The sequence below is a fragment of the Panthera leo genome, chromosome E3 (genome assembly GCF_018350215.1).
Source record: "Panthera leo isolate Ple1 chromosome E3, P.leo_Ple1_pat1.1, whole genome shotgun sequence".
Lineage (NCBI taxonomy): Eukaryota > Metazoa > Chordata > Mammalia > Carnivora > Felidae > Panthera > Panthera leo.
In genome coordinates this window covers 7,462,613-7,486,538 of record NC_056694.1, presented here as the reverse complement: position 1 = coordinate 7,486,538, position 23,926 = coordinate 7,462,613, and the positions used below count along the sequence as shown (strand labels likewise).

General features: G+C 48.5%; 1 protein-coding gene across 2 annotated transcripts; it reads right to left on the bottom strand.

Annotated features, from left to right (window-relative positions):
• Positions 1–64: 64 nt before the first annotated feature.
• Positions 65–21,697, bottom strand: AGFG2 (ArfGAP with FG repeats 2). 2 transcript variants are annotated; one of them, XM_042922880.1, is made up of 13 exons: positions 21,300–21,697; positions 13,258–13,351; positions 12,272–12,387; positions 11,053–11,206; positions 10,306–10,471; positions 9,500–9,625; positions 8,748–8,780; positions 3,834–3,954; positions 3,588–3,670; positions 3,332–3,415; positions 2,204–2,332; positions 1,560–1,645; positions 65–1,268 (listed from the first exon to the last, which is right to left on the bottom strand). In XM_042922880.1, the coding sequence occupies exons 1-13, from the start codon at positions 21,518–21,520 to the stop codon at positions 1,209–1,211; spliced, it is 1,473 nt and encodes a 490-aa protein (XP_042778814.1). In that variant the 5' UTR covers positions 21,521–21,697; the 3' UTR covers positions 65–1,208. The 2 variants fall into 2 exon arrangements, with proteins under 2 accessions (XP_042778814.1, XP_042778815.1); XM_042922881.1 differs by lacking the exon at positions 8,748–8,780.
• Between the last annotated feature and the right edge of the window lie 2,229 nt (positions 21,698–23,926).

Below are 23,926 nucleotides of genomic sequence, written 5' to 3'. Positions count from 1 at the left end.
GCCAACAGCAGCCACGTTGGGGCCCCTCAAACTGACCCAAAGCAAGACAGCTAGAGCCATTTCCTTTTTCTTTCAAATGCAGTTCTTTTCCAACATTGCCTGCAACAGCTTTGGTGCAGAGAATTTTGTGGTGGGGTGGGGGAGGCACATGGGAAAAAGAAAGGAAAAAACCCAGCCAATTGCACAAAACCTTTCCCTGGAAAAGCCCAGGCTCTGGGGTGGTCAGGACTTGTGACTACCCTCCCCACCACCCTCTGGAGCTCCGGCTCTGCTGGTCGAGGCACAGATGGGGATTCATTCCATTCCCCATGTAAAAGAGCTGTCTGGGAGCAGAATGGCGGTGTGTGTGTGTGTGTGTGTGTGTGTGTGTGTGTGTGTGTCTCTGTGTGTGTATAATAGACTATATTAGAAAATTCTCTATGTATAAATATAAAACACTGGTATCCAAACATGACACCACAGCTAACTAAAGTGCTTGACAGGAATCGGGCATGTCTAAGTATGTAGGTAAAACTATTTATCCTGAATACCAGGATGAGGAAGGGAGCCAGGAAAGCAAAAACATGGAGGGCCTCCTTGCTCCGTGGGGGTGGGGAGAAGAGGTTGAGCTGCCCCCCACCCACCTCCACCCCCGCCCACAGCTTTCTCAGCCTGTCTGATCACCATCCCAGGTCAACACCACACATCATCTCCACCTTGACCCTACTTTTCCCACTGTGCTTCTGTCCACAAGGAGACCAGCACGGATGTTGTGGACACGGGGGAAGGCTTGCTCCCATAGGGGTATGTTGGTCAGTCTGTGCCCACAGCTTCCTTCGCCCACGGGGTTGGGAGTGAAGGGACCACTATGTATGCTGAGGGCAAGACAGGAGGATTATTGTTATCATAATTAATAATTTGAGAAATCAAACGCCATCGCTCCTCTAGGCCAAGCCCTGACTTCTCTCTTCTTGGGCCTCCTGCCTGGGTTGGGGCTGGAGGGAGGATGGGAGGAAGCCCTGGGGGCACCTGATGGGCAGCTGCCCTTTTATCTGCAAGCCCCAAGCAAAGCATTAGCACTTCCACCATCCCTAAGACCCCTTCCCTACAAAACAAGGCCCGTTCTGGTCTCAGACCCACAAAAATGCCACAGGCAAATGGTCACCAGAGCTCCTGGGAGTAAAGGGGCCCCAGAGGGCAGGGAGGAGGCCCCCCCCCAGGACACAGTGCTACAAAAATGGGTTGGTGGTTGGAGGTTTGGAGGCAAACGGGCTTGATGAGGATCCAGTCTGGAAAGAAACAACAACCACAAATTAGAGGATTAGGGGAGAAGAGCCGGAGGCCACAGAAAAGATGCAGCCCAGGATTCCTTTCTCCCCAGAATTACTGTGGTGAGGGTTGTGGGCAAGTCAGTGAGTGGAGGCGAGTTGGACGTGAGGGGGTGTGAGCCCACTGACTAACCCACTCTCCTGCCTGGCCAAGGCAGGGTTTCTATCCCACACTGCTCTGTTCCAGAAGGATTCTGTCCCCGGCCCTCAGAGAGAGGCCATACTCTACACTGAGGCCGTGCTGGCACTCACCATGAAGGGGTTGGTGGATGTCCCAGATGGCTGGCTGAGTTGCCTCTGCCCCAGTTTGGCTGATCCTAAGTCACTGAAGGAAGAGCCTGGGAAGCAAGAGTAAAAACTAGGCTGCCATAAACCCTGCCCCTCACATTGGTGCTGACCAGGCGCATCCGGCCTCCCTGCTGGGTGGGCACCTTTACATCACACAGTGGCAGCAGAACTGGGCCTTTCTAGGGGCACCTGGGTGGCTCAGTTGGTTGAGCATGCAACTTCGGCTTGTGTCGTGATCTCATAGTTCATGGGTTCAAGCCCCGCGCTGGGTTTTACACTGACAGTGAGGATCCTGCTTAGGATTCTCTCTCTCTCCCTCTCTCTCTGCCTCTCCCCTGCCTGTGCCCCCCCCCCCTCTCAAAAATAAACATTAAAAAAAAAAAAAAAAAGACTGGGCCTTTCTAAAGTCAGGGAATAAGGGTACAGAGCAGTCAGAGGACACAGGAAGGTCTGTGGCTTCTCTGGTCCCCCTAACGGTCCAAAAGGGAACTAGCTCAGATGTCTAGCTCCCAAATATCCCTAATATTCATTGCCACCCCCCCCCCCAACCCCACCCCTGGGGGTGGGGAATGGGGGCAAGAGAGGAGGGTATGGTCTGAATCCCTTACCATTCTGTTGCTGAGTCATCGAGGTCTGTGGGGGGAACAGCGGTGGTGGGAAGGTGCTGACAAAGGCCCTGGTGGGTGGCACTGTCTGGGGGAAGCCAGGCCCAGCACTGCTCATCCCAAAGCTGGGCCCTGTGGAACGAGGGACATGAAGTTCATGCGAAGTTCTGGAAGGCAGGCTGGAGAACAGTTCTTCCTAAATCTCTCCGAATTGGGGCCATGGGATAGTTATTCCTTAGCCAGAGGTACCCCGCAGAAGTACTCTGACTGAAACCTTCCACTTCCATGCAACCTGGCAAAACCTGCCTTCTTCCTGTACCCACAGCTTGTGGCATGGAGGGCACGGGTGGGGCACAGAACCAGGGGCAGCTTTCTGCTACCTGTCAAACTGCATCAACTAAAGCAAATGATTAGCCCTCTGTGTGCCTCAGTTCTCTCAACTATAAAACTGGAGTCCTCCTCTCTCCTAGGGCTGCTGTGGAAAGCAAATAACGGGTGTAAAGCACTCAGCAGTGGGTCAGCTTGCTAGCCGTTATCAGTCTGTCTTCCTGGCCTCAAGGATTTTGAGAACAGCTATGACAACAACAAAAAGGCAGGTGGTGGGGCGAGCAGGCCTTGGAAGAGAGAAAAGCTGAGGCTGGGGAGGAATGCGGGATCCACTAGCTGACAGGAGCCGGGACCAGGGGCAAGGTTGCAGGTGGGACACAGGAGGGAGAGAGGCTGGGGGCCTGGTGGGACACTGCCCAGGGGCAGGAAAGGAGAGTGGCTGCCACATCCGTCATTAAACCTTCAGAACTAGCTCAGGTAGGGAGGATTCTGTTTTCTGAAATATATTCTGGGACTTGGGTGCTTCTGCTCTTTGCCCACTAGGTGGCCTGGAAATTACACCGGGTCTGGCCTGGTGAAGGGCAAGAGGGAGACTTTCAGGACTACCACAGCTGCCTAGTGAGGCTGCTCCACTCCTCCTGACAGTGGGGTGCATGCGCGCGCGCGTGTGTGTGTGTGTGTGTGTGTGTGTGTGAGAGAGACAGACAGACAGAGACAGAGAGACAGAGACAGAGAGAGAGAGAGAGAAGGGAGAGAGGAATCCAAGCCCAGGAAAGCCAGGGCCAGCACAGTCCTGGGGCTTACCTGCGGCCAGGCCATCGGGCTGGAACGGGTTGGTGGGAGGCAGCTGGGGGTGAGCAGCAGGCGCTGTGAAAGGGTTGGTGGAGGCTGCTCAGGGTGACATGGGGTAGAGGTGGGAGAAAGAGAGGGTCACTCTTCTCATTTGGTTACTACTGAGATGACAGCACTCATCTAAATCTGGTGTGCTCTCTCTCCACCCTCCTCCCTGTTTCCTCTCGGCCTTGGATCCCTTTTCTGGGTCCCCTCAGGCAAGACTCACCTCCAAAGGCAAGCCCTGTGCCGCTGCTTCCACCAGCTGTGGCCGACTGGAGCGTGGGGACCTGGCCGGCCACCCCGAAGATGCTGTGACATGGGGAGACAAGTCAGCATGCAGGGCACCCAGGACCAAGGACAGAAGCTGGGCAAGGGACCGGGAGATGGCAAACCCTGTCCTGCCCAACGGGAGGAGCAAAGCAGGCTGGGAAAAGCGAGGCTCTCCCTAAGACTCTGTGAGGTCTGGACCTACCTGCTAGGGACACCTCCAGCTGGCACTCCGGGCCCCAGGAGGCTGCCCATATCTGCGAGGCTGTTGGGCTGACTGGCAGGTGCCAGAGGAGAGGCACCAAATGGAGTCACGTGGCTGCTCCCTGGGCAATCACAGGAAATAGAACAGGGAGTGCTCGGTGAGGCAGGATGGAAGGGTCAGACGAGACAGAAGTGGGGGAGCAGGGGGTAAGCAGCAGAGTGATGGCATGAGGGGTTGGGTTCTCTGAGCCATTTCCCCCTGGATCATCTGGTTCAGAGGGCCCTGAGTCCCACTGAGAATTCTAGGCCACATGCTACTCAGGCTTTCTCAATCTCCCTGGCGGTCAAAGCCGCCACTGCTGAGAGAAAACGGCTCTTGTGTGTGTCAGGTCATTGTCCCTGCTGCTCCAGTTTGACTTAAGGTTCCCATTTTTTTCCTCAAGATGTGGACAAGTCTGTCCTTTCCTCAAACCAGCATTTCCATTTATGGATCAATCACAGGAATGAAGGGGCAGGTAGAGGGGATGGGGGAGGAGCTGTGAAGGGCAGAAAGGCCCAGACACTCGGAACTGCTGGCTCCTGGAATGTGGAGACCAGTGCCGAACACAGATCTCCAGCCATCATCGAGGACTCCCACCAGAGCCGCCCCCTCTCGGGAGGCCACCCTAGGCCAGGAGCTTCGATCAGGGCTGGGGTTCACTGAGCAGGGCTGACTGGAAGTTCCCCTGCCCTCTCTGGTCATCACATCTAAAAAGAAAAAGCATCACGTGGGAGGCTTACAAAACAGCCTGAGGAGCAAGTCCAAGAAATCCTGAGCAATCTCATCTCTTGGGAAGAGGCCTGGGGCCCTGTCATTTGGAGAAAGCCTCTTTATTTGTGTGCCTGTCTCGGCTGTATGATGGGATCCTGTTAACCACTCTGGGCTGCTGTGATGGTAAAATGAGGCTGCAGATGGAAAAGGCTTGCTTTTTCTGAGTGCTGGAAGACTAGTACCGAAGGAAACAAACTTTGCATGGTGTCTGCCACGTGACAGTGCTCAGGAATTGTTTGCTGAATGACTGTGTGATGGGCAGAGTGAGGAGAAACGGAGTCTAGTTGGGGCCCTACCCCCTGCTACTGCTGTGACCTTACTGCAAACCATCTTATTTTCCTGAGCCCATTTTTTCTTGCCTTCTCATAGGGTGGCTGTGAAGACCCCTTGCGGTGAGTGAAAGTGTTCTGAAGGCTGCAAAGCATAATACAGATGTGACGTATTATCATAGCCTCTGATATAAGAAACTATTTCCAGGGTCAACAGAAACAAGACAAAGTCTCAAAGGAAACGTGATGGCTGGTTCAGATCGTAAATACAAGTGAACAAGAGCCCCCCCTCCCTCCGCCCTACTCTCAGCTCCAGCCTTCCCACATGCTCTGCGTCTGCCTTAAACAAAGGCCCCACCCGTGGTCCCGCTCACTCTTCCGGCTTAAAGGAACCAGACAGGCCTTCCCTGACCTCAGTCTGAATTACAGCCTGGTTTTCCTCTCATAACACCTCATTCTTTGCCTTCACAGCACTTGATATCTCTGCAGTGACATATTTTTGTTTACTTCTGTATCAGCTGTGTTCCCCACTAGACCAATTCCATTGCCAGGGATTTTCTTACAGATAGAGAAGTTGCAAATGTGCAAAACATGACACATGCGGGGTTATTAACTGCAGCACTGTTTAATAGCAAAAGACTAAACAGTCATCATTCATCCTAAATATTCACCAAAATGGGACTAATTAAAATAAATTATGGTATATACATAAGCAGGACTATTGTGCTGCCATAAAGAAACGTGTACTGATAAAAAAGAGAATCTAACAGTACTGTTCAGTTAAAAAAATAAATAAAGGTGCAGAACAATATGCATATTATATCATAAGGTGTGTAAAAAAAGAGAGAGAAAGAGAAAATAGGACAATAAAAAAATGGGTAAGTGAAGGCTACAGGCTCCTCTTCGCAGAGACATGGCTGTGGAGAGCAGGGGAGACAGGAGCCGAGCCTGGATGAGGCTGCAGAAACATTTGTAGGTTGGGCAACTTGGTGCATATTTGTGCGGAAAGGGAAATATGGTGGCAGAGTGGAAAGAGCAGAGATGAGATTCAGATAAGAAAGCTGATGGCAAAAACTCAGTAGAGACAGGGAAGGACGCAAGGGTAACCTTCACAAGGGGAGAAACTTTTTCCCCCCAGAGATGAGAGGGAAAGGAAAAGATAAAGTCATAAGGCAAGGGAGGAACGGCAAAGTCAGGCTGATTCTCAAATCTGTGTTGTCCCTGCCCCCCTCAAGCTTCAGCCTGGTTTCTCCTAAGTTTGGGGCTTTTTTCTGAGCCCCCCAGAGCTATCATGCTCCTCCTTCCCTAAAGGGTAAGGCTATATTTTCCCAAAGCCCTTTGTGAAGGGGACCTTCCCTGTGCTGGGCATCTCCGGGTCTGATCAGAGAAGCAGAGTTCAGCAGGGAAGGCAGGTGCCCAGGGCCTGCCGGCTGCGAGGTTCCAAGGATGGGCTGCTTCCTGAGTGCCAGTGCTCGCCTCGGCCACTCTCTTCTTCAACCCCTGGGCTTTCTACAGGAACGAGTGCTAGGCTATCACGCCACTGAGAACACTTGGTGTCAGTCCTCTGCACTCCACTGACCGTCAGGAAGGCTGGGAGGCCAGCAGGCTAGGGTTGAATCTTCTGATTCTTAGGGCCGCCTGGGCCTTTCCCTGGCAATGACTCAGGGTACGTGGAATTTCTGAGTGAGCACTTAGGTCACACTCTTCAGTCCTGCTCTGGGGCCTTCCTGCCAGGGAGCTCCCAGGCTGAAGGAGGCGCTGTCCTTCTGTCCCGAGGTCGAGCTGTGCCTCCTTGCGGACACTAGAGGGCAGAGCCGGCCCTTGCTCAGGCGGCCACGATGCTGCACTTTCGGCCCATTCTCAGAAAGGAGGCCGACTTAGGAATACCTGAGCTCTGGTTTGCTTCTTCTACACCTCCAGAGCCTCACTCCTTGCAGCTGGATTGGTATACATGCCTTCCAGCAGTTTCAGGGGCAACTGCAGTTTTAGAAACCTCCCTTCTCCATACTCCCCCTCAGAAATATAAAAATACAACCAGGCTTGTCAGAAAAGACACCCACCACTCACCCAATTCTCCCTACTTCATACCCCATAGTTCTTTATATCACATTCACAGAACCATCCTCGTGATCATGGTGTGATCACGGTGAATGGGATCTGCCACCCATCAGCCATTCGGTTCTGGCCAAGTCACGGGCCAATTTGAGCCGGTTTCCTCAGGTGCAAAATGGAGATCTTGCCTTCTTATGGAGATGATGTGGGGATGCTCTTAGCAAGGGCAGGAGCCTCGGAGAGGCTGGTTGGCTCTGGCTGGCTGCAGACCGTCTGTTTTTTGAGATGACCAGACACTGGACAAAAGTTCATCTCAGGTGCAGCCAGGGAGGGGACTAAGACGCTGGCACCTTCTTTCTTTCCTTTTTTAAAGGCGACCCTTTAAGCTCTCTTTCTAAAGCAACTGACTGTGACAGGAATGCATTTCTGAACGGACCAATTTTATAACCACCTTGTACAGGCTGTTTCCTTTTGAGCTCTCATTCCCAGGAACACTTCCCTCTTGTTACTCTGAATATTCTTGTACCAACTTACATTCTTACTGAGAGCAGATTAAAGGGCCAATATTCCCACATGGTACCCACCGTTATCAATCTTTAAAATTTTTGTGGATATAATGTGCAAAATTATTATCTTACCCTGATTTGCATTTTTTCTGATTAGTCAGGCTGGGAACATTTTCATGCCCCCGGGTTTTTTCTGTTTGTTTCCCTTGCTCGTTATCCTATTCTTCCTTATTGATAGGAGTTTTAAAAAACACATGATAGTTGTTAGCTTTTTGTCTGTTTTCCATATTGTAATTATCTTTTCCTTGTTTCATGCCTTAAAGGACATGAAGCATTGTTACAGGATATGTTTTAGGACACCTTTTATCGTATAGAATGTGACCTATGCAATTTCTATTTGTTAGAAATTTATGTGGTGTTGGGGCGCCTGGGTGGCTCAGTCGGTTAAACGCCCAACCCTTGGTTTCAGCTCAGGTCATGATCTCACAGTTCATAAGTTCGAGCCCCGCATCAGGCTTAGTGTTGATGGCACAGAGCCTGCTTGGGATTCTCTCTCTCTCCTCTCTCTGCCCCTCCCCTTCTCGTGCTTTCTCTCTCTCTCAAAAAAAATAAAAATAAAAAAAGAAATTTATGTGGTGTCTCCTAGTCCATGGTCAAAGTATAAAATGATTCTGTGTTTGGAAATTCTATCTTTTGATTACAAAGTTCTACTTATATTTATTAGGTCAAACTTGTTCAAGTGTTACTCAAATGGCCTACTTTCTTCCTTATTTGTCTATCTACTTTATCTACTAAAATCTTGTGAGTCTGCTGTAGGCCCCCTCTCTGTTGCTTTATTATATTTTCACTGTGTCTAACGGTTTTTGCTTTATTACTTTCAAGGCTACCCTGGTCAGGTACTTTAAGTTCGTAATGTGAGAATGTCTTTGTGAATTTTAACTTTTATCAATATAAAATGTCTCTCCTTGTCCCATTCAAAAAATAAAATAAATAAAATAAAATAAAATAAAATAAAATAAAATAAAATAACAAAAGCAACCAGACAATTTGTGGTGGCATAGTGGGAAGGATGTGGGCAGAGTGAGAGTCGAAAAATCTGGGCTCTGGGCCGAGCTCTGCCACGCTGTGGGCTGCACAGCAGGGAAATTACTGAACTGCTTCATCTGTAAAATGGCTAAATTTGAAGGGGTCCTTCCAGACCTCAAAGCTCTCGGCTCCAGAGGACCTGAGATAGGCTTCTACCTTGGGTGGGCTGTGGGGTGGGAAGAATAACTCACCAAAGCTGTAACTTCCAGTTAGCATCCGACTGGCTGGCAGTGAGGGTAGAGAAGGGGGAAGGGTGGGTAGGTGGGGGAAGGGAGAAAGAGAGAGCATCAGTCACTGGCTTTCCCTAGATATTGAGTCTTTACAGCACTCTGGCTGCCCTCCCCTGTGTCCAGGATGTGCAAAGGTAATGGGCCAGCCCCAAGGCTATGAAGACTTAATGTCTGGGGACTTAGGGAGGAACCAGATGCTTTAGGGCAGCTGCCTTTAGGGTCTCTTTCAACTGCTAAACAACACAACACAGTTTACAGGCTTCTGCTTTAACAGGGATGGGTGAATTTCTGGAGACCAGCTTGCACTTTGACCCAGCCCTTACCTTTTGGGCAGTGTACAACATGAGCCTTCAGAGCATGCTACAGGAAAGGTCACATCCACTCTTGACTTTTTGAGGACTGGGGACTCCCGAGCTTCCTGGTTCTGACCTCCTACGCACACCCTGCACGACTCCTATACACACCCTGCACGACTCCTGCTGCAATTCAGCTGCTTTCCTTACATGATAAAATGGAGAAGCGCCCTTCTTCCTGGCAAGAATCTCATTAGACCCCTCTCTTCCTTTCCCGGGGCTTCTCCTCTTCATCCTCTGTCTCCTTTGCCTAGTTCTCTAGGTTGGTGCAGATGTGAATGAAGGGCGATACATGGATGTGGAAAACTGAATGCAGTTGGAAGAGAGAAGGGGATCTGGAGAGAGCAAGGCAAAGTTTACCTGTGGGTGTTGGCTGGGCCTGGAACGGGCCTTGGCCAGCTGGAGGAATGCTTCCAAATGCAGAAGAGGCAGGGCTACTGCCAAAGGCATCAAAGTTGGCAAAGCCTCCGTGGGAAGGTGTCTGGCCTACAGGTGGAGGGTATATAAAGGCTGCATATATAAAATGTACATATAATCGATATAATATACACTAATTCCAAAGGCCAAAGGCCACTGATGGGCCATCTGCCTTTCTACAGGGTCCTCTTCAGGGAGAGATGGCAGGGGCTGAGCAGAGGGGATCTCAAAGGTCTCCAGGTTCACTCCCCGCCATCTTTTATCCTTACTCCATGAGGCACTAACATTTTTGTCAAGGCCTCATTCGGGCTTAATCATGTGAAAAAAAAATTAGTTCTGGTGGGGGAAGGAGCTTGAAAGGAAAAATGGAAACTAGACACCGCTTTATTCAACACTCTGTTGGCTACTGCTGATCTTTGGGAAGAGGGCAGGGGAAATGGAAAACAAGATAATCCCTCAGCCCCCATTTTAACAGAGAAAGAAAGTAATAAAAAGGCTATTTCCAGTGCTCTAAAAGGAAGTGCTAGGAGTCCCCAACTGTAACGTTTTCTGGTCAAACTTGCAAACATAATCCCAGCCATACTCATTTGGCCCCAGCCCTCCCGGCCTTGAGGCTCCACAATTCCCATCACATTCATTTGTGTGAAGTGAGCTAGAACCAGGTGAAATCTGGTCACCGCAAGGGCGTGAATTCCTCGTGTCCTGTGTACATATATTGCAAGAATGTTCTTGTCCCAAATCCCACTTACCCCCAAAGGCTGGGAATGCAGCAAAAGCTGGTGCCACCTGGGGAGCAGCAAAGGGGTCTCCACCTATGTCAGCCAGCAGGTCAGTACTGGCTTTCTTGACTGAGGAGTGGGCAGGTGGCTGGGAGCTCCGGGGCTGGGACGTCCGAGGCTGAGACTGACTGACAGACTTGAGAGGAGAAGGCATGACATAGAGCACTTGGACCAGACATGACCCGGCCCCCGCATGACTCCCTAGGCTGCCCCCAGATAGGCAAGTGGAGAGAGAAGAGAGGGAGAAACTGCCCTCAACTGAGAGACTTTCCTGGGCAGAAGCTGCCTTAGCCCCTCACATGTCTAACTCCTCTGTCTTCTCAGTATACCAGTTCCCAGAGCCATACATTTTAGAGCCTGTCAGTGAAGGCAAGTCTGAGATATACAGGGATGTGGCCAATGGTCCCCCTGGACCTGTTACTGCCTCATCTTTCCCAGGTGCTCAGGCAGTGTCCCGGCCCCTTCTGTGTTTCCCTGGAGCAATGGTCAGGTTTGAAGCCGTTACTCTGACTTCCCTAAATATCACTTCCTGTTGGGTTCTTTCTTCCAAAACATAGGAGTCCAAGGGGAGTCTAAGACATGGGTAACGGCAGGGCTGAGAGCCAACTCACATCTCCTATACTGCTGTCTGCTATGTCCAGGGGATTGGATTAAGGAAACCAATAGCCCTGTTTCCCAAAACCCCAACCAGTCTCGGAGGGAAGATTTGAGAGTTACCTGGCTAGAGGTGGAGGCAGCAGCAGAGAGAGATGGCACGGGATCCCCTAGAAGAGTCCGCAGGGGCTTCCCTTCTGGGACGGAGCCCTGGATGGGGGTGGAGGCACTGCCTTTGGTATAAGCGGGCCCCTTGACTTGGTCTGGGGGGACATACCTTTGAGAAAGAATAGTCAGGTGACATCATGGGCCATGCTCAGCTTAGGCACCCGGGAAGCACAGGTGACAGAAGTCCAAGTCCCTTTTCCTTTTCCCACTAATTCTCTTTTTTGAACTGAATTTTGTAACTCAGCACATTTTGCCCATCTTGAGAGTCCTCTTTACCATCAGGTGCTCATTCTTTTCTGACTTGTGCCTGTTTTTCTCTCCTCTCTCCTTTCTCTTTCTGACATCAAACCATCTGGGTTTCAAGTGATAACCCCTCAATAACGCCGCTGGACAGGCAATCCTATTTTCCAACTTTCTTTTTATTTCCTAGGTGTTTCTGCAGGTTCTCCTCCTTAGTCCCACAGAAAAGTTTCTGCCACCTCATCTTCTAAGTGCTCACAATCTATCCTGCCAGCTCCTGCTACTTCTGATAAAATCCCCTCCACTCCAATGCATGTGGTCTTTTACTTTGGAAGTATGTTCTATAGCCAGAGGACACCCCAGGAGGGACTCCAAAATGCTGTTATGTCCACAACAATCCCCTTGCTGTCTGTGTTCTCTTCTCCACCCTATAGTTACCCCCCAACATGCACACAGGACTGAGATCAGACAATAGGAAGGGCCACCTGGGGAGAGAAAAGGCAAGGGAGAAGAGAGACGCTTTTTTCGTCACCAGGAAAACAGAACACACAGATAAATCATGGATGAAACGATGGGGTAAAAGCACAAAACTCTCGGACATGCTTCCAGCCGCCTCTCTGCATCTATGGCCCCAGCTGAGCTATAAATCTGACCCACACCCCCTCAGGTCCAGCACCCCCTCTAAGCAGTCTAATGTCTCCCCAAAAGAGGGGCATCAAATCTTCAAGGTTAGTGACCGGTAACAAGCTGTCTTTTTAGGTAGCTTTATTTCTTTGAAGTCAGAATTGGGCCCTAACTGAATCTGGGTGGAACACACTCAACCCAAGTCTGGCCTCTCGAGAGAAGCCCCAATTCAAGTCTGGAAATTAGCCTGTCAAACGAAGAATGTCTTGGACATGTGTCTCTATATAGCAATCTCTTTCCTCCTCCTTACCATCTCTTCTTCTCATATTTTTCCTGGAGAAACTCCTTCACCTTCTGAGGATCCCTGGAGTCTGGTATTAATGACGTCCGAGCATCAAAAAGACCCAGCCAAATCTTCCTGCATACCTAAAGGAACGGAGTCAGGTGACAGAGGAGTTGAGGCAGAAAGCATGAAATGGGAATGATACCACTTCCAATGTATTCATCAATACATATTTATTGAGCACGGACACAGGGTGAGGATCTGGGTATACCTACAAAGCAGACATGATCCCTGTCCTCACAGAGTTGACCATCTAATGGGGAGGTCCTGCCTTAGATAAATAGAAATAGATTTATCATTACATAGTATGACACATCTTATAAAAGAAAATAGAGGGCCCTGAGAATTATGGGGCACTAAATCTGGATGGGGGTGGGGTCAGGGATAACTTTCAGAGCTGTGGCTTCCAGAACACCCTCCAGAGGCCTTCCCTTGTTTGCACCCCAAGTAAACCAAACACCCGCAAGCTAGGAGTACTGTTAACACCAAAGACAGCATCTTCCGACCAGCAGATTTAGCTGGGGAAGGGGTTTAACTCACTTTCAAGTACATGACATGAACTTAAACCCAGGGTGCTGAGGCTCAGGTCAGGAGAGCTGGCTCTAGGAGATCTTACTCAGAGGGGCTGGCCCAGGCAACTCTGAATGCTCATCAGTGTGGAGCTCTAAATGTCAAGGGACAGTTTTCCTTGTGAGTACCCAGGGGTCACCCCCTACACAGATTTTGCTCCTTTCCCTAATTCCTCTAACAAGGGCCTAGACAAATCACAATTTGTATAACTAAGACTACATGAATATATAAATATACGTAAGGTAAGACACATTTTAGGCTAAAAAATAAAAGAAACTTGGCCAAAAAAGAAGGCTGTAGGGTTTTTCTATAATCTGGACGCAAAGTTCACCCCGGCCAATGGGGCAACTACACCAGTAACTGTTCCGTCAGTGGTAGCTCACCTCATTTCCACGGGATTGCAGGAATACTACTTCAGGCTCAGTGAAAGTTGTCATGGAGATGGACTTGACTCGGTGAGGGGGGTTCAGGCCTCTCCTGTGGGAGAGAAACAGAAAGAGAAGTACAATGCAGTTAGCCTGCAGGTCTGTTTATGGGAGGAGGGGGAGGGAGAAAGGATAAAACAACACATAAATTAAGCTCAGGTAGAATTTCCCGACTGAAGCTAGTTCCTAATTCAAGGAAAGATGGGAAGCAAGAACGTTTGGGAGGTTTTTAATCAGAGACAGGGACGACAGAGTCCAGAATGTGTTGTGATCCCACTCATTCTGGAGAGTAAGGCAGAGTCTGTCCATCCAGAAGCCTTCTCTACTTTGACAAGGTTCTGTGTTCAACCTGCAGGCTGGGGGTACTTCTGGGAACTCTGAGATGTGCCCACTTCCCATTTCCTGTTTTACCACTGTTTTAGACCTGGCTGCCCCTCCTCTTTGTCTAGACAGAAAGTGTGTTGGTAGAGATGAACAGGGTCCCTCTCTTTCAGGAAGAGATCTCTGGGAAAAGAAATAGTCCAGACTCCGGGTTCTAGATCGATCGATTGATCTTTCTTTCTTTTTTAAATTTTTTTAATACCTTCATTTATTTTTGAGAGACAGAGAATGAAAGGGGGGGGGGGGTGCAGAGAGAGAGGGAGCCACAGAATCTGAAGCAGGCTCCAGGCTCTGAGCTGCCAGTGCAGAGCCCAATGCGGGGCATGGGGCTCCGGGCTCAAACTTGTGAACTGTGAGATCATGACCTGAGCGGAAGTCAGGCACTTAACTGGTTGAGCCACCAGGCGCCCCCTAGATCTTTTAATGAAGCAGGAGGAAGTCAGGTTCAACCATGAGATAGGAGATTGGCATGAGTCAGGAACATATATCCTGTAGTGATGCTTTTGTGTTTAGCTCTGTGTGTTCTGTTAACTCTCTGAAAAGTCTAGTTCTGCCCACGGAAGCCCTGTGGAGATTGCAGTAGACAAGAAGGCTTCCTTGCCCCCACTCAGCTGCCCTCTGGAGTGTTCTAACAAGGGAAACTTGGCGCTAAGCCAGGTTCCCCTTTCCCTTAAGTTTTACTCTGGTCTAGACCAACGGCACTCATCAGATGAAAACAAAACGAGCTAAGCCAAAACAAATAAATCAGACCCTAGGACCACGATGTGAAAGAGCCCAGGCACATGCAGGAAAGACAGTCTCAGCTGATGAGGTCTCTTCAGACTTTTGGTCTCCTGGGAAAAATCGGCAAATCAAGATGGGAAAACAAAAGTAACTCTAGCATAGGGTCCTGGTTGATGTCATCAGGAAAGCAAAGAGGGAAGTAAGAGATAACTCAATTTACCAAATGGAAATCCTAGAGAAAAGTGGGGAGATGCTTATGCTTATGCACACACAGTTCATGCTTATGCGTGCACACACAGATTAAATGCGTCCTTGCCAAGTCTAGAAGAATGGCAGTACACGTGTTAGTGTACGCGATGGCAGTGGGGCGGGAACAGGGGAGAGGTGACACAGTACAGAGTGAACAGTGAAGGGTGCAGCCCCTTTGTATGATAAATTACTGATTATGGGATTCTAACAAAGGACAGGACACTGAAGGCTACAATCGAAGGCAGTTTCAGCAATTCTGCTGCTAGGCTTTTAAGTAAAGGGTCTCAAAATACTCCTTTAAAAGACAGTATCAAAGAGGACTGATGCCCCAAGGAAAGATTAGAGCAGTGAAATCCAAAAGCAAGGCTTTGTAACTACACGTCAAACAACAGCTCTTAAACTTGATCTGCCCTGAAGATTCTCTTCTAATCACATTTCAGAGATATTCCAGTTTTCTCTCCCAAAGCCTCTCTTATAATGGCCTTGTTTTGTTTTGAGTCCAGACAGCCTTTTATATCCTTTCCCTTACCCTTGCTAACCTTAATCCCTAGCTAGGCCTTCCCTCTCAGAATGCCAGACTGCTCTGAGGTCTAGCTAGAGTGGATCTCTCCATCCTTATGATCCCAGCCCCACCTCCCACTAACAAATATTTGCTTCGCCAAAATACAAGGCATTATGGTAAGCACTTTGGGAGATACGATAGACAGTTGTTTATCACTATATATCATATATATCATATAGGACCTAATCCTTGATCACCAGGACCTTGCTTACAAGGCCCCAAGGAGCCTGGACAAAGATACGTCTTAACACAGTTGGGTGCCATTCAGGCACACACAGCCTGATCAGGGAGAATGTGGCACCAGGATGCAGCAGTGGGGGAAGGAAGAGAAATGGTCATGGGAAAAGTAAAATATATTATGTTTACTCTAGAAAAACAGATTCTAAGCCTATCACAAAAAGGTCATTGACATTTCCTGAAAGGACAACCAGGAACTGTTAGCAAAGTGTAAACAGGGAGGTGTGCTTCCTTGTAGGGGGAAGGGGAGGGACTTGACTCACTCATCAGTCTAGAGGGGATGATTAGAACAACAGAACTTCCTATGGCTGAGCTTGGACTGGAGGGTTTTTTTTTTGGGGGGGGTGTCGCTGGGGGGGTAGAAGATAGGATGAAGGGAAAGCAGAGAAAATAAGTGATTTAGGTGCTTTGGGCCAAATGAATCTGAAGGAACAGGATGTTTCCATAGCACAGTACAAAAAGCACTGCTCTGACCTTGATGTCTGTAGACTGGATTATGTATAACTAGAGCCACAGTTTGGGGGCAGGGAAAATTCTCTATAACGCAACACTCTGCAGCCCAGGAAGAAAGAGGACCTAGTTACATGGCCTATGAGTCAGAGCATTTGTTTCTGAATCAGAGAGAGGCCATCGCTGGCTGACAGAAGCAATTTAGAAACAAGAGCCCCTCTCCTCCCAGTAGCTGCAATCGAATGGTCTAGGGGTACTGGGTCTCCCTGGGGTCATAGCAGGGTCATGCAGTGGGCCCTATCTGAGTCACTGGCCTGGAATCAAACAGACCCAGCTCTCCAACTTGCACCCGGTCTCCCCAGCATGACTCTCAGGTTCTCCCCAAAAGAAGTGAGAGCTGGAAGGAGGCACTGCCCTTCGGTTATCGCAGCAAATCCGTTCTGTTATTTCTAACCAGGAGGTGCTGGGGAAACATAGAGATAAACTTATTTGCCCAGAATAGGGCATGTTTTTCCAACTGAGAGCAAGTACATTACTAGGACTCAAGCCTCAGCCCTGTCATGACGCCTTCTTTAACTCCAGTTTCTCTTTCACAGGGCACCTGACCAGCATTTGAAGTGCTCTGAATTACTGGCAGTGAAGTGACTTGCAAGGACCTGAAAGCCCGCCCAATTCTTTTTCCTTGCCTCTCTCTCCCTTCCCTTTGATTCTATCAAGCATACTACTGTTTCTACAAATACCACACCTTTTGTTTTTCTGTGAGCATCACCCTCACAATGGCCCATATTTTACTTCTGTCTTGCTTCATGAAAGTCTTGAACCTGCTCAGCTGCTCAGATAAGAAGGTTCTGTCAGGTCAACAATGGAAAAACACAGTTCCACCCAGCACCCAAGTTCTTTCATTTGTACCAGATTTGGACTTGGGAACTCCTGACTTCTGAATATTTCATGTTCAAATTCAAACACCCCAGAGGGGGTTTCTTGCTGCTGGGATTCCAGTCCTCTGCCTCTGAGCAGGGTTCAGTGAAACCACTGCAGTTCTTGGACCCAAACATCACCCAAAAGAGTCCCTATTAGAGATTCTTACTAGTCCCTAATAGGAAGGCTCCCTTATTTCCCTCCTCCAGGCTCAATTTCACTAATTTTAGGAAACTTCTTCCTAATCTAAAATCCCTGCCTCAAGCCATTTCCTGTAGTTCTTCCTTAGTGACAATGATAAACAGCTGTCCACTCGTGTAGAGCACACAGAATCCCCTGCTTTCTTCTTCAGGCCTATTCTCAATCCTTTTACACTGTTCCCTCTTCTTCTTATGTCTTTGGATGGAAGGTGAGGTGGGAGGGGTGAAGGGATGGGACTAACACAGGGGCAAGGAACACATCTACCTCTCTAACCCAGATGGATGGAAAAGTACTGAATTATTTAACACCACACTACGCCTTTTCTTCCATGGAGATAAAAGTACTTCAACTAGGAGGGCACCTGGGTGGTTCTGTTGGTTAAGTGTCCAGCTCTCGATTGTGGCTCAGGCCATCGTCTCACAGTTCGTGAGTTTGAGCCCCACGTTGGGCTCTGCGCTGACAGCATGGAGACAGCTTGGGATTCTCTCTCTCCCTCTCTCTCTCTCTGCCCCTCCCCACTCGTGCTCTCTCTCTCTCTCTCAAAATAAATGAATAAACATTAAAAAAACCTGCTTCAACTAGGAATCACTACTAGCAAGCCAGATGGGGAAACTAAGGCACAAGGAGGTTAGGAACTTGTCACAAGTAAAGAGCTGTCAAACACATCTCCTGGCACCCAGCCTAGAGCTTTGTCCACCTGAATCCTGAATTAATCCCATTACTGGAATAAAGTTGTGCAGAAGTAGAGGAGACAAGTATCTATTACCGAGATCAGAAGGTCAATGGATTAAAAAGAATGGACCCAAACAGCCCGGTTGGGGAAGTGTGCCACATATTTTGTTGAAAAAATTGGGTGTCAAAGGTAGTGCCCATCCCTGATGTCAAAAGACATTTCAGGACTCAAGATCTATTTTCTTTCTAAAGAAAAGCGCTTTATCCATCGAGGCATCCAGTCAAACCGGAACAAGAAAACACATTTAAGGCACTGCTTTGGAAAAAGCACTTTTTAGCAGCAATCTAGCATCATTCTCTAGTAGGAGAGTTAGACACAACTAAACAAACAAGTGTATGTATATGTTGGGGACATGAAATCTATATCTAGGTTAAGGAAACTAGGTATTGGATGAAAACCAAATGAATAAAACTAGGTCAAATTTGGGACCTACAATTGTGGCAGCATGTACATAAATTTAGTAACAGCAAAAACTAGCAGCTTCTCTCTCAGTCCCTCACACCAACGCTGTAGTTTTCTGCTAGAGCTGAGAAAATAGTTCTCATTAAAAAAGAAAACGAGAAAGAGCTCACACATGTAGCAATGAAGCCATAGGCATACCCACCCACCAGTATTAAAATCGAAAATTTCTCCAGATCCTGGGAAATTCAACTTTGGCTGGAACAGTCAACTTTGCTACCTCAGCACGTGTAGCCAGCTGGGAACTCGGGTGATTGTGCACACTGCCCTCAGAATATTCCATTGCTCTAAGAGGTGGAATATTTGTAACATACTCAGCAGAAAGCTGCCTTTCAAAATAAAGCCAGTCTCCCTGTCTCCTTTCTCTGGCTGTGGTTCTAAGTGTGGTATTTGAATTCCCTGCCCCCAATACCCTCGTCATTTTTAACAAAGAATATACTCTTTTCATCATCATAGCTCAACACGAGCTCCCATCACTCTCCAGCCCATGCTACTTCACAGCACTCATTCTACCTGCAAATATATATTTAATGATTGATTTTGAGTCCACAGTCTCCACTATGATGTAAGCTACATGAAGATTGTACTTTGTCAATTTTGTGCACTGCCGTATCTCCAGTGCCTAAAACTGTGTCCGGGTCTTAACAGGCACTCAATAAATGTGTTGCCAGACTGACTGAATGAATGTGCCACCTCCACATTTTTCACTTCCCAGTACCACAACATCCTAATCTGTGGGCAACCATGTGGATTTAAGATGTTAACTGGTATATGTGTCACTGGGGAGCCATGCCCCTCCGCTGCCTGCTGAACTGTGTGTGTCCCCTCTTCACTCTGCAGCCAGCAGCAGTAAGCGTCCCTCACTCGTTCTATTTCCGGCTCACCTGCCAGCACCCAGCCCCTCCCAAGGTCCATCAGAGGGCACACGTAACACTTTGTGAAGACCCTTTTATAAGGTTTCTATGCCTTGCCCTACTTAGTTCATGCTAATTAGAACTCCAATCAGCAAATGAGAAGCACCATCAGAACCCTGGCAGACAGTCACAGCCAGGGAAACTACAGCTTTCTTGAAGAAGTTTCTTCTGATATCTCTCTCCTTATAATCTTGACATGCCTTCAGTTCAGCCTCATTTATTGGCCCAGCCTCTTGATCCTCCACTAAAAACCAACAATAATGAGCACAGGGGAAAAGTAGTAAAATTTGGCAATTTGTGCACTGATATTTAAAGAGAACCGTTCCAGCAAAAGAAAATCGGGTTTTTAATGTGTGCCAGATCCCTTGACCCTCCTTCTGTCCTGATTGAGGGAATACTCATTATAGAAGTGAAATGTTATCTATGGGAGACTTGAAACCAAGATCTATGAAATAATGATAATGGTGTCAGCCCTCCCATTTAGTCAGTGATTTATCTTTTGTGCTGCGCAGCTAGCTGTGGGAATGAATTAACACTATTTCCAAACAGTTTCTTCCCAGGACCTAGACTCTGATATACCATCAATTTTATCCCCCTGCTTCCAGACTATAATCAGATTTTCCTTTTCATAACAGGATCTTCAAGAATCTGTTCTTTCTCTTTCTGCTATAAACATTCCTAAACGTTGCTCCTTCTCTCCTCAGACTATTCGTCCCAGACTCAAGTCTATCCTTTTGCTTCACTTAAGTCTCTATCTTTTGACACATTCCTGTTTGCGTTCTAATCATTGTCCCAAGAGCCATAATGACGTTCACTAAGACCAAAGTTATAACACACAAGTGAGGTTGATCAGAACATAGAAGTTTGGCAAAGGAGGTAAAAACGAAACAGAAATAATCGTACACTGTATCTTAGGAGACCTGGATCTTCATTTCTGGTCTGTCATGATCATAACTAATATCCAACAAGAAATGCTGAGAACAGCAACCCCCATATGGCATTGGATAAATTACTAAACCTCTCTTTGCTTCTGTTCTCCCATCTGTCATGTAAGAACAATACTGCCCGCTCCTTGGCTCCTAATGGTATAAGAAACAAGGAAAGCACCCCTTGTTAAATCTGAAACCAACCGACCAAACAAACCAATGCATTAAAACAATACTAAACAAGTCCAAATAAATCCCTTAATAAACTCACGGAAAAAGAGAGATACAGCATTGGTATCGAATGCTAACCAGGCATCTAACCAAATAATTCCCTAAGGGGAAAAAGAACCCTACTCTATAAGCAGAATTCTGGCCTAGAACTGTGGCTCTAAATTAGCTCAGGCATGACCAAATCGAGTGCCAGTGCCAAGTGTAGCACTGCAGATTATACAACAAAACTCTCCCAAATCTACAAAGATGCCAGATGCTACTACCAGGATCAAGCCATGGCAACAAGAAGCTTAAAGGTGTAAACTATTACACTTAAGGATGGCTCATTCAGATACCCAAACCTCTGGAAAAATTAAGCTCTCTAACAGGGCAACCCAGCAGCTCCCATCTCTTAAAATTTGTAAGAAATCTACCTCTGGGTAGCATCCCAAAACCCTGCGACATTAGGGCCTGCACCTGAACACTGGAACATGGTTCCTTACCTAGTCACTATGTCTATGCTGTCAACTGAGCTAACTTATCTATTTTAAATTGGTTTTTCCATCTCACACTCCAGGATGGGCACAAGCTAATAGAAAAGTATGCTTTATCTAGGGCCCAGTTCACTCTACTTCTTTCCTACTTGCCACCCCCCCGCCCCCCGCAAAGTTCCCTTGAAAGGTGGGTGTCATTCTCTGGCCCTTTAAATATCTAACCACCTTCCCTTCAACTCTCCCCACTTTCGGTTCGCCTCTCCTCCTTTAGGGAGTTTCTCCCTTCTTCTTCGGTGTCCTTCCTTTCTCCTGCAACGCGACTCCAATCGTGTCTTGTCTCCCCTGCCAATTTCCCTTCCCCATGACACCTCTGCAGCGGGGGACCCTCTCAGCACATCAGGCGCATCTCCAGGCCTCCCCGCCGCCACTACCTCAGCTCTGGCCCTGTCCCTTCGCCCCAGATCCCCGCTGTCCCCAACGCCGACTCTCCGCTGTCCCTTCCCGGTCCTGCCCCCTCCCCACCCTCCGCGCCAGTCCACTCACAGGAGGCCTGAGCAGGTGGTGCAGACGAAGCTGCCCACGGTGATATCCACGTAGGTGACCCCGCGCTGGGCGCACTCGAAGCAGTGGCGGTTCCCGGCCTGGCTGCAGCCGCCCAGTTCCCGCACCCGGCGACACCACACCTCCGAGGCCGCCTCCGCTTCCGCCTTTCCCCCGCTGACCCCGCCACCCGGGCCTGGACCCTTCTTCGCCGCCATCACCATGGTTGCCTGCACCCTCGGACCTCCTCCCTGCAAGTCAGCAATCGTCCCTTCAACCACAGCCGCCTTCCCGCCTCCTCAGCCTCCTCCGCACGCTTGGCTCCCCTGACAGAAACTACGGAGCCGGCGACGTCCGCGCGAGACTCCTCAACCCCTTGCCTTGCCTATTCTGCACGCTGATTGGTTGTTCTCCCCCCACCTCCTCACTCTGATTGGCCCGACATTGGACGGCCTTGGGTTGCGGGAGCCGCCAACGCCACGCCCCACCGCCTTCACCCTCAGGCCTTTCCCATTGGTCCTCAGAGACCCTGCCCCTAGAACCGTGCGTGCCCTCTCCCCGTCCCCGCCCCCTCTCGCCACTGCCTCCACGGCGGCCCGCCTCCCAGATTCGATTGGTGAGTCCTCGGAACTCTGGCTCTGACGTTAACTCTGATTGGCTCCCGCGGCGGCAAAGTTAGCGCGCGAGAAAGAGTCGGTGTCTCGCGCGTGCGCAGCCCTGGTCCTCCCGGCTGATGACGTTAATTCCCGCCAAATTTCAAAGGCATCGCCTCCGCTAGACGTGTGCAGAGAGGTATGAAAAGCAGAATGAAGTGGCATATAAGGGACCAGGAATGGCGTATGAGGGGCCGAGGGGAGGAGGAAAAGAAGGGAGCTCTCGGAGGGAGGGAGGGAGGGAGAAGGAGAGAGAGTGCTTGTTTTATAAGTGCCATTTCATTCACTCCTACCTTATGCCATAGGAAATCTCATTTTACAGAGATTTCATTATACAACTTGCCGTAGGTCACACAACTGTTGCATGGCCCAGCCAGGATTCTGATCTGAGTCGTCTGACTTTAGAAACCCTGCTTTTACCAGCACACTATCCGTGGAATAGTATTTGACAAACACGTAGTGAGTGTCTAATATAGATTTCAGTCATTGTGCTAGATAGTGGAAGTCCAGCAGTAAACCAACCCATTAAAATTCCTATCCTCATGGAGCTTACCTGCTAGGAGGGGGAGGCAGACAACAAACTGAAATTCTTCATCAGTTAGTGATAAGTTCTATGCAGAGAATTAAAATAAGGTATTGTAAAGGAGAGTGACTCACTGGGTGTTTTAGATTGGCTACGGGAATCATCTCTAATGATGTCCCTCAGTGATATTTAAGCTGAGACCCGAATAACTGAAAGGAGTTAGCCATGAGAAGATCTGAGGAGGAGCAACCCAAACGGAGGGAAAGCAGGTGCAAAGCCCCTAAGGCAGGAAGAAAGTCAGTGTTTTGAAGCAGCAAAAAAGAAAACCAGAGTGACTGGAGCATGATGACTGAGGGAAGAATGGAGGGGATTGTACCGGAGTGAGAACTGATCGTGTGCAATCTTCCAGGCTTTGGTAAGGAGTTTGAATATTCTTCTAAGTATGATGGGAAGCTGTATTAGTTAGAATTAGGTCCTATGACAGAAAACCTCAAATAACTGGGACTTAAACAAAATGAAGTTTATTTCTTTCTCATGTAGAAATCTAGGTAGGCATTTCAGGGCTGGTGGGTTGCTCCAACATGACAGGGACCCAGGCTTCTTCTATCTTGTTGCTCACAGGGCATTACCTCCACTCCCAAGTTCACCTTGGGATCTGTTCCAGCTTCAGCCATCATACCTGCTACATGTCTTTTTAAAGACATGCCAGGAGACTGCACACAACTTCATTGGCTCTCACTGGTCAGAACTTGGTCACATGACCACACTAAGTGCAAGGAGGAACTCTGGAAAATATGTTCTTTATTTTGGGCTTCTATGTGCTCACCTAAATTTCAGAAGTTCCATTATTGAGGCAGAAAGAAAGAAAGAAAGGACATAAAGATAAACTACATAAACTACAGTCTCTGCCACAGAAATCATTGGAAGAATTGTAGCAGGAGCAAGCCATGATCTGATTTTCAGTTCTGAGGAAAAAAAAATCATTCTGTTTACAATAGGGGAAATGGTTATAGGTGGGGAAGGTTGGAATCAGGGCAATTAAGAAGTGAGTTCAGCAGTCCAGGTGATGGTGGCATAGATGGATAGACCAGGGCGGCAGGAGTGAGTTGGAGAGAAATGGGTTGGTTCTGGGAATGTTTTGGAGGTAAAATCCATAGGATTTGTTCATGGATTACATGTGGAGGTAAGGGAAAGAGGAATCCCTGGCAACCTCGCTAGAGAAGCATTGTCCAACAGAACTCTCTGTGCTGGTGGAAATGCTCTGTATCTGACTGTCCAATATGGCAGCTACTGGCTATCAAGCACTTCAAATGTGACTAGTAAAACTGCAAACCTGACATTTTCATTTAATTTAATTTTAATTAATTTAAATTTAAATTTAAATAGCCACATGTAGTTAGAGGCTACCATATTGGGCAAAGCAGCTCTAGATTTTTGTTTTGAGCAACTGGTTG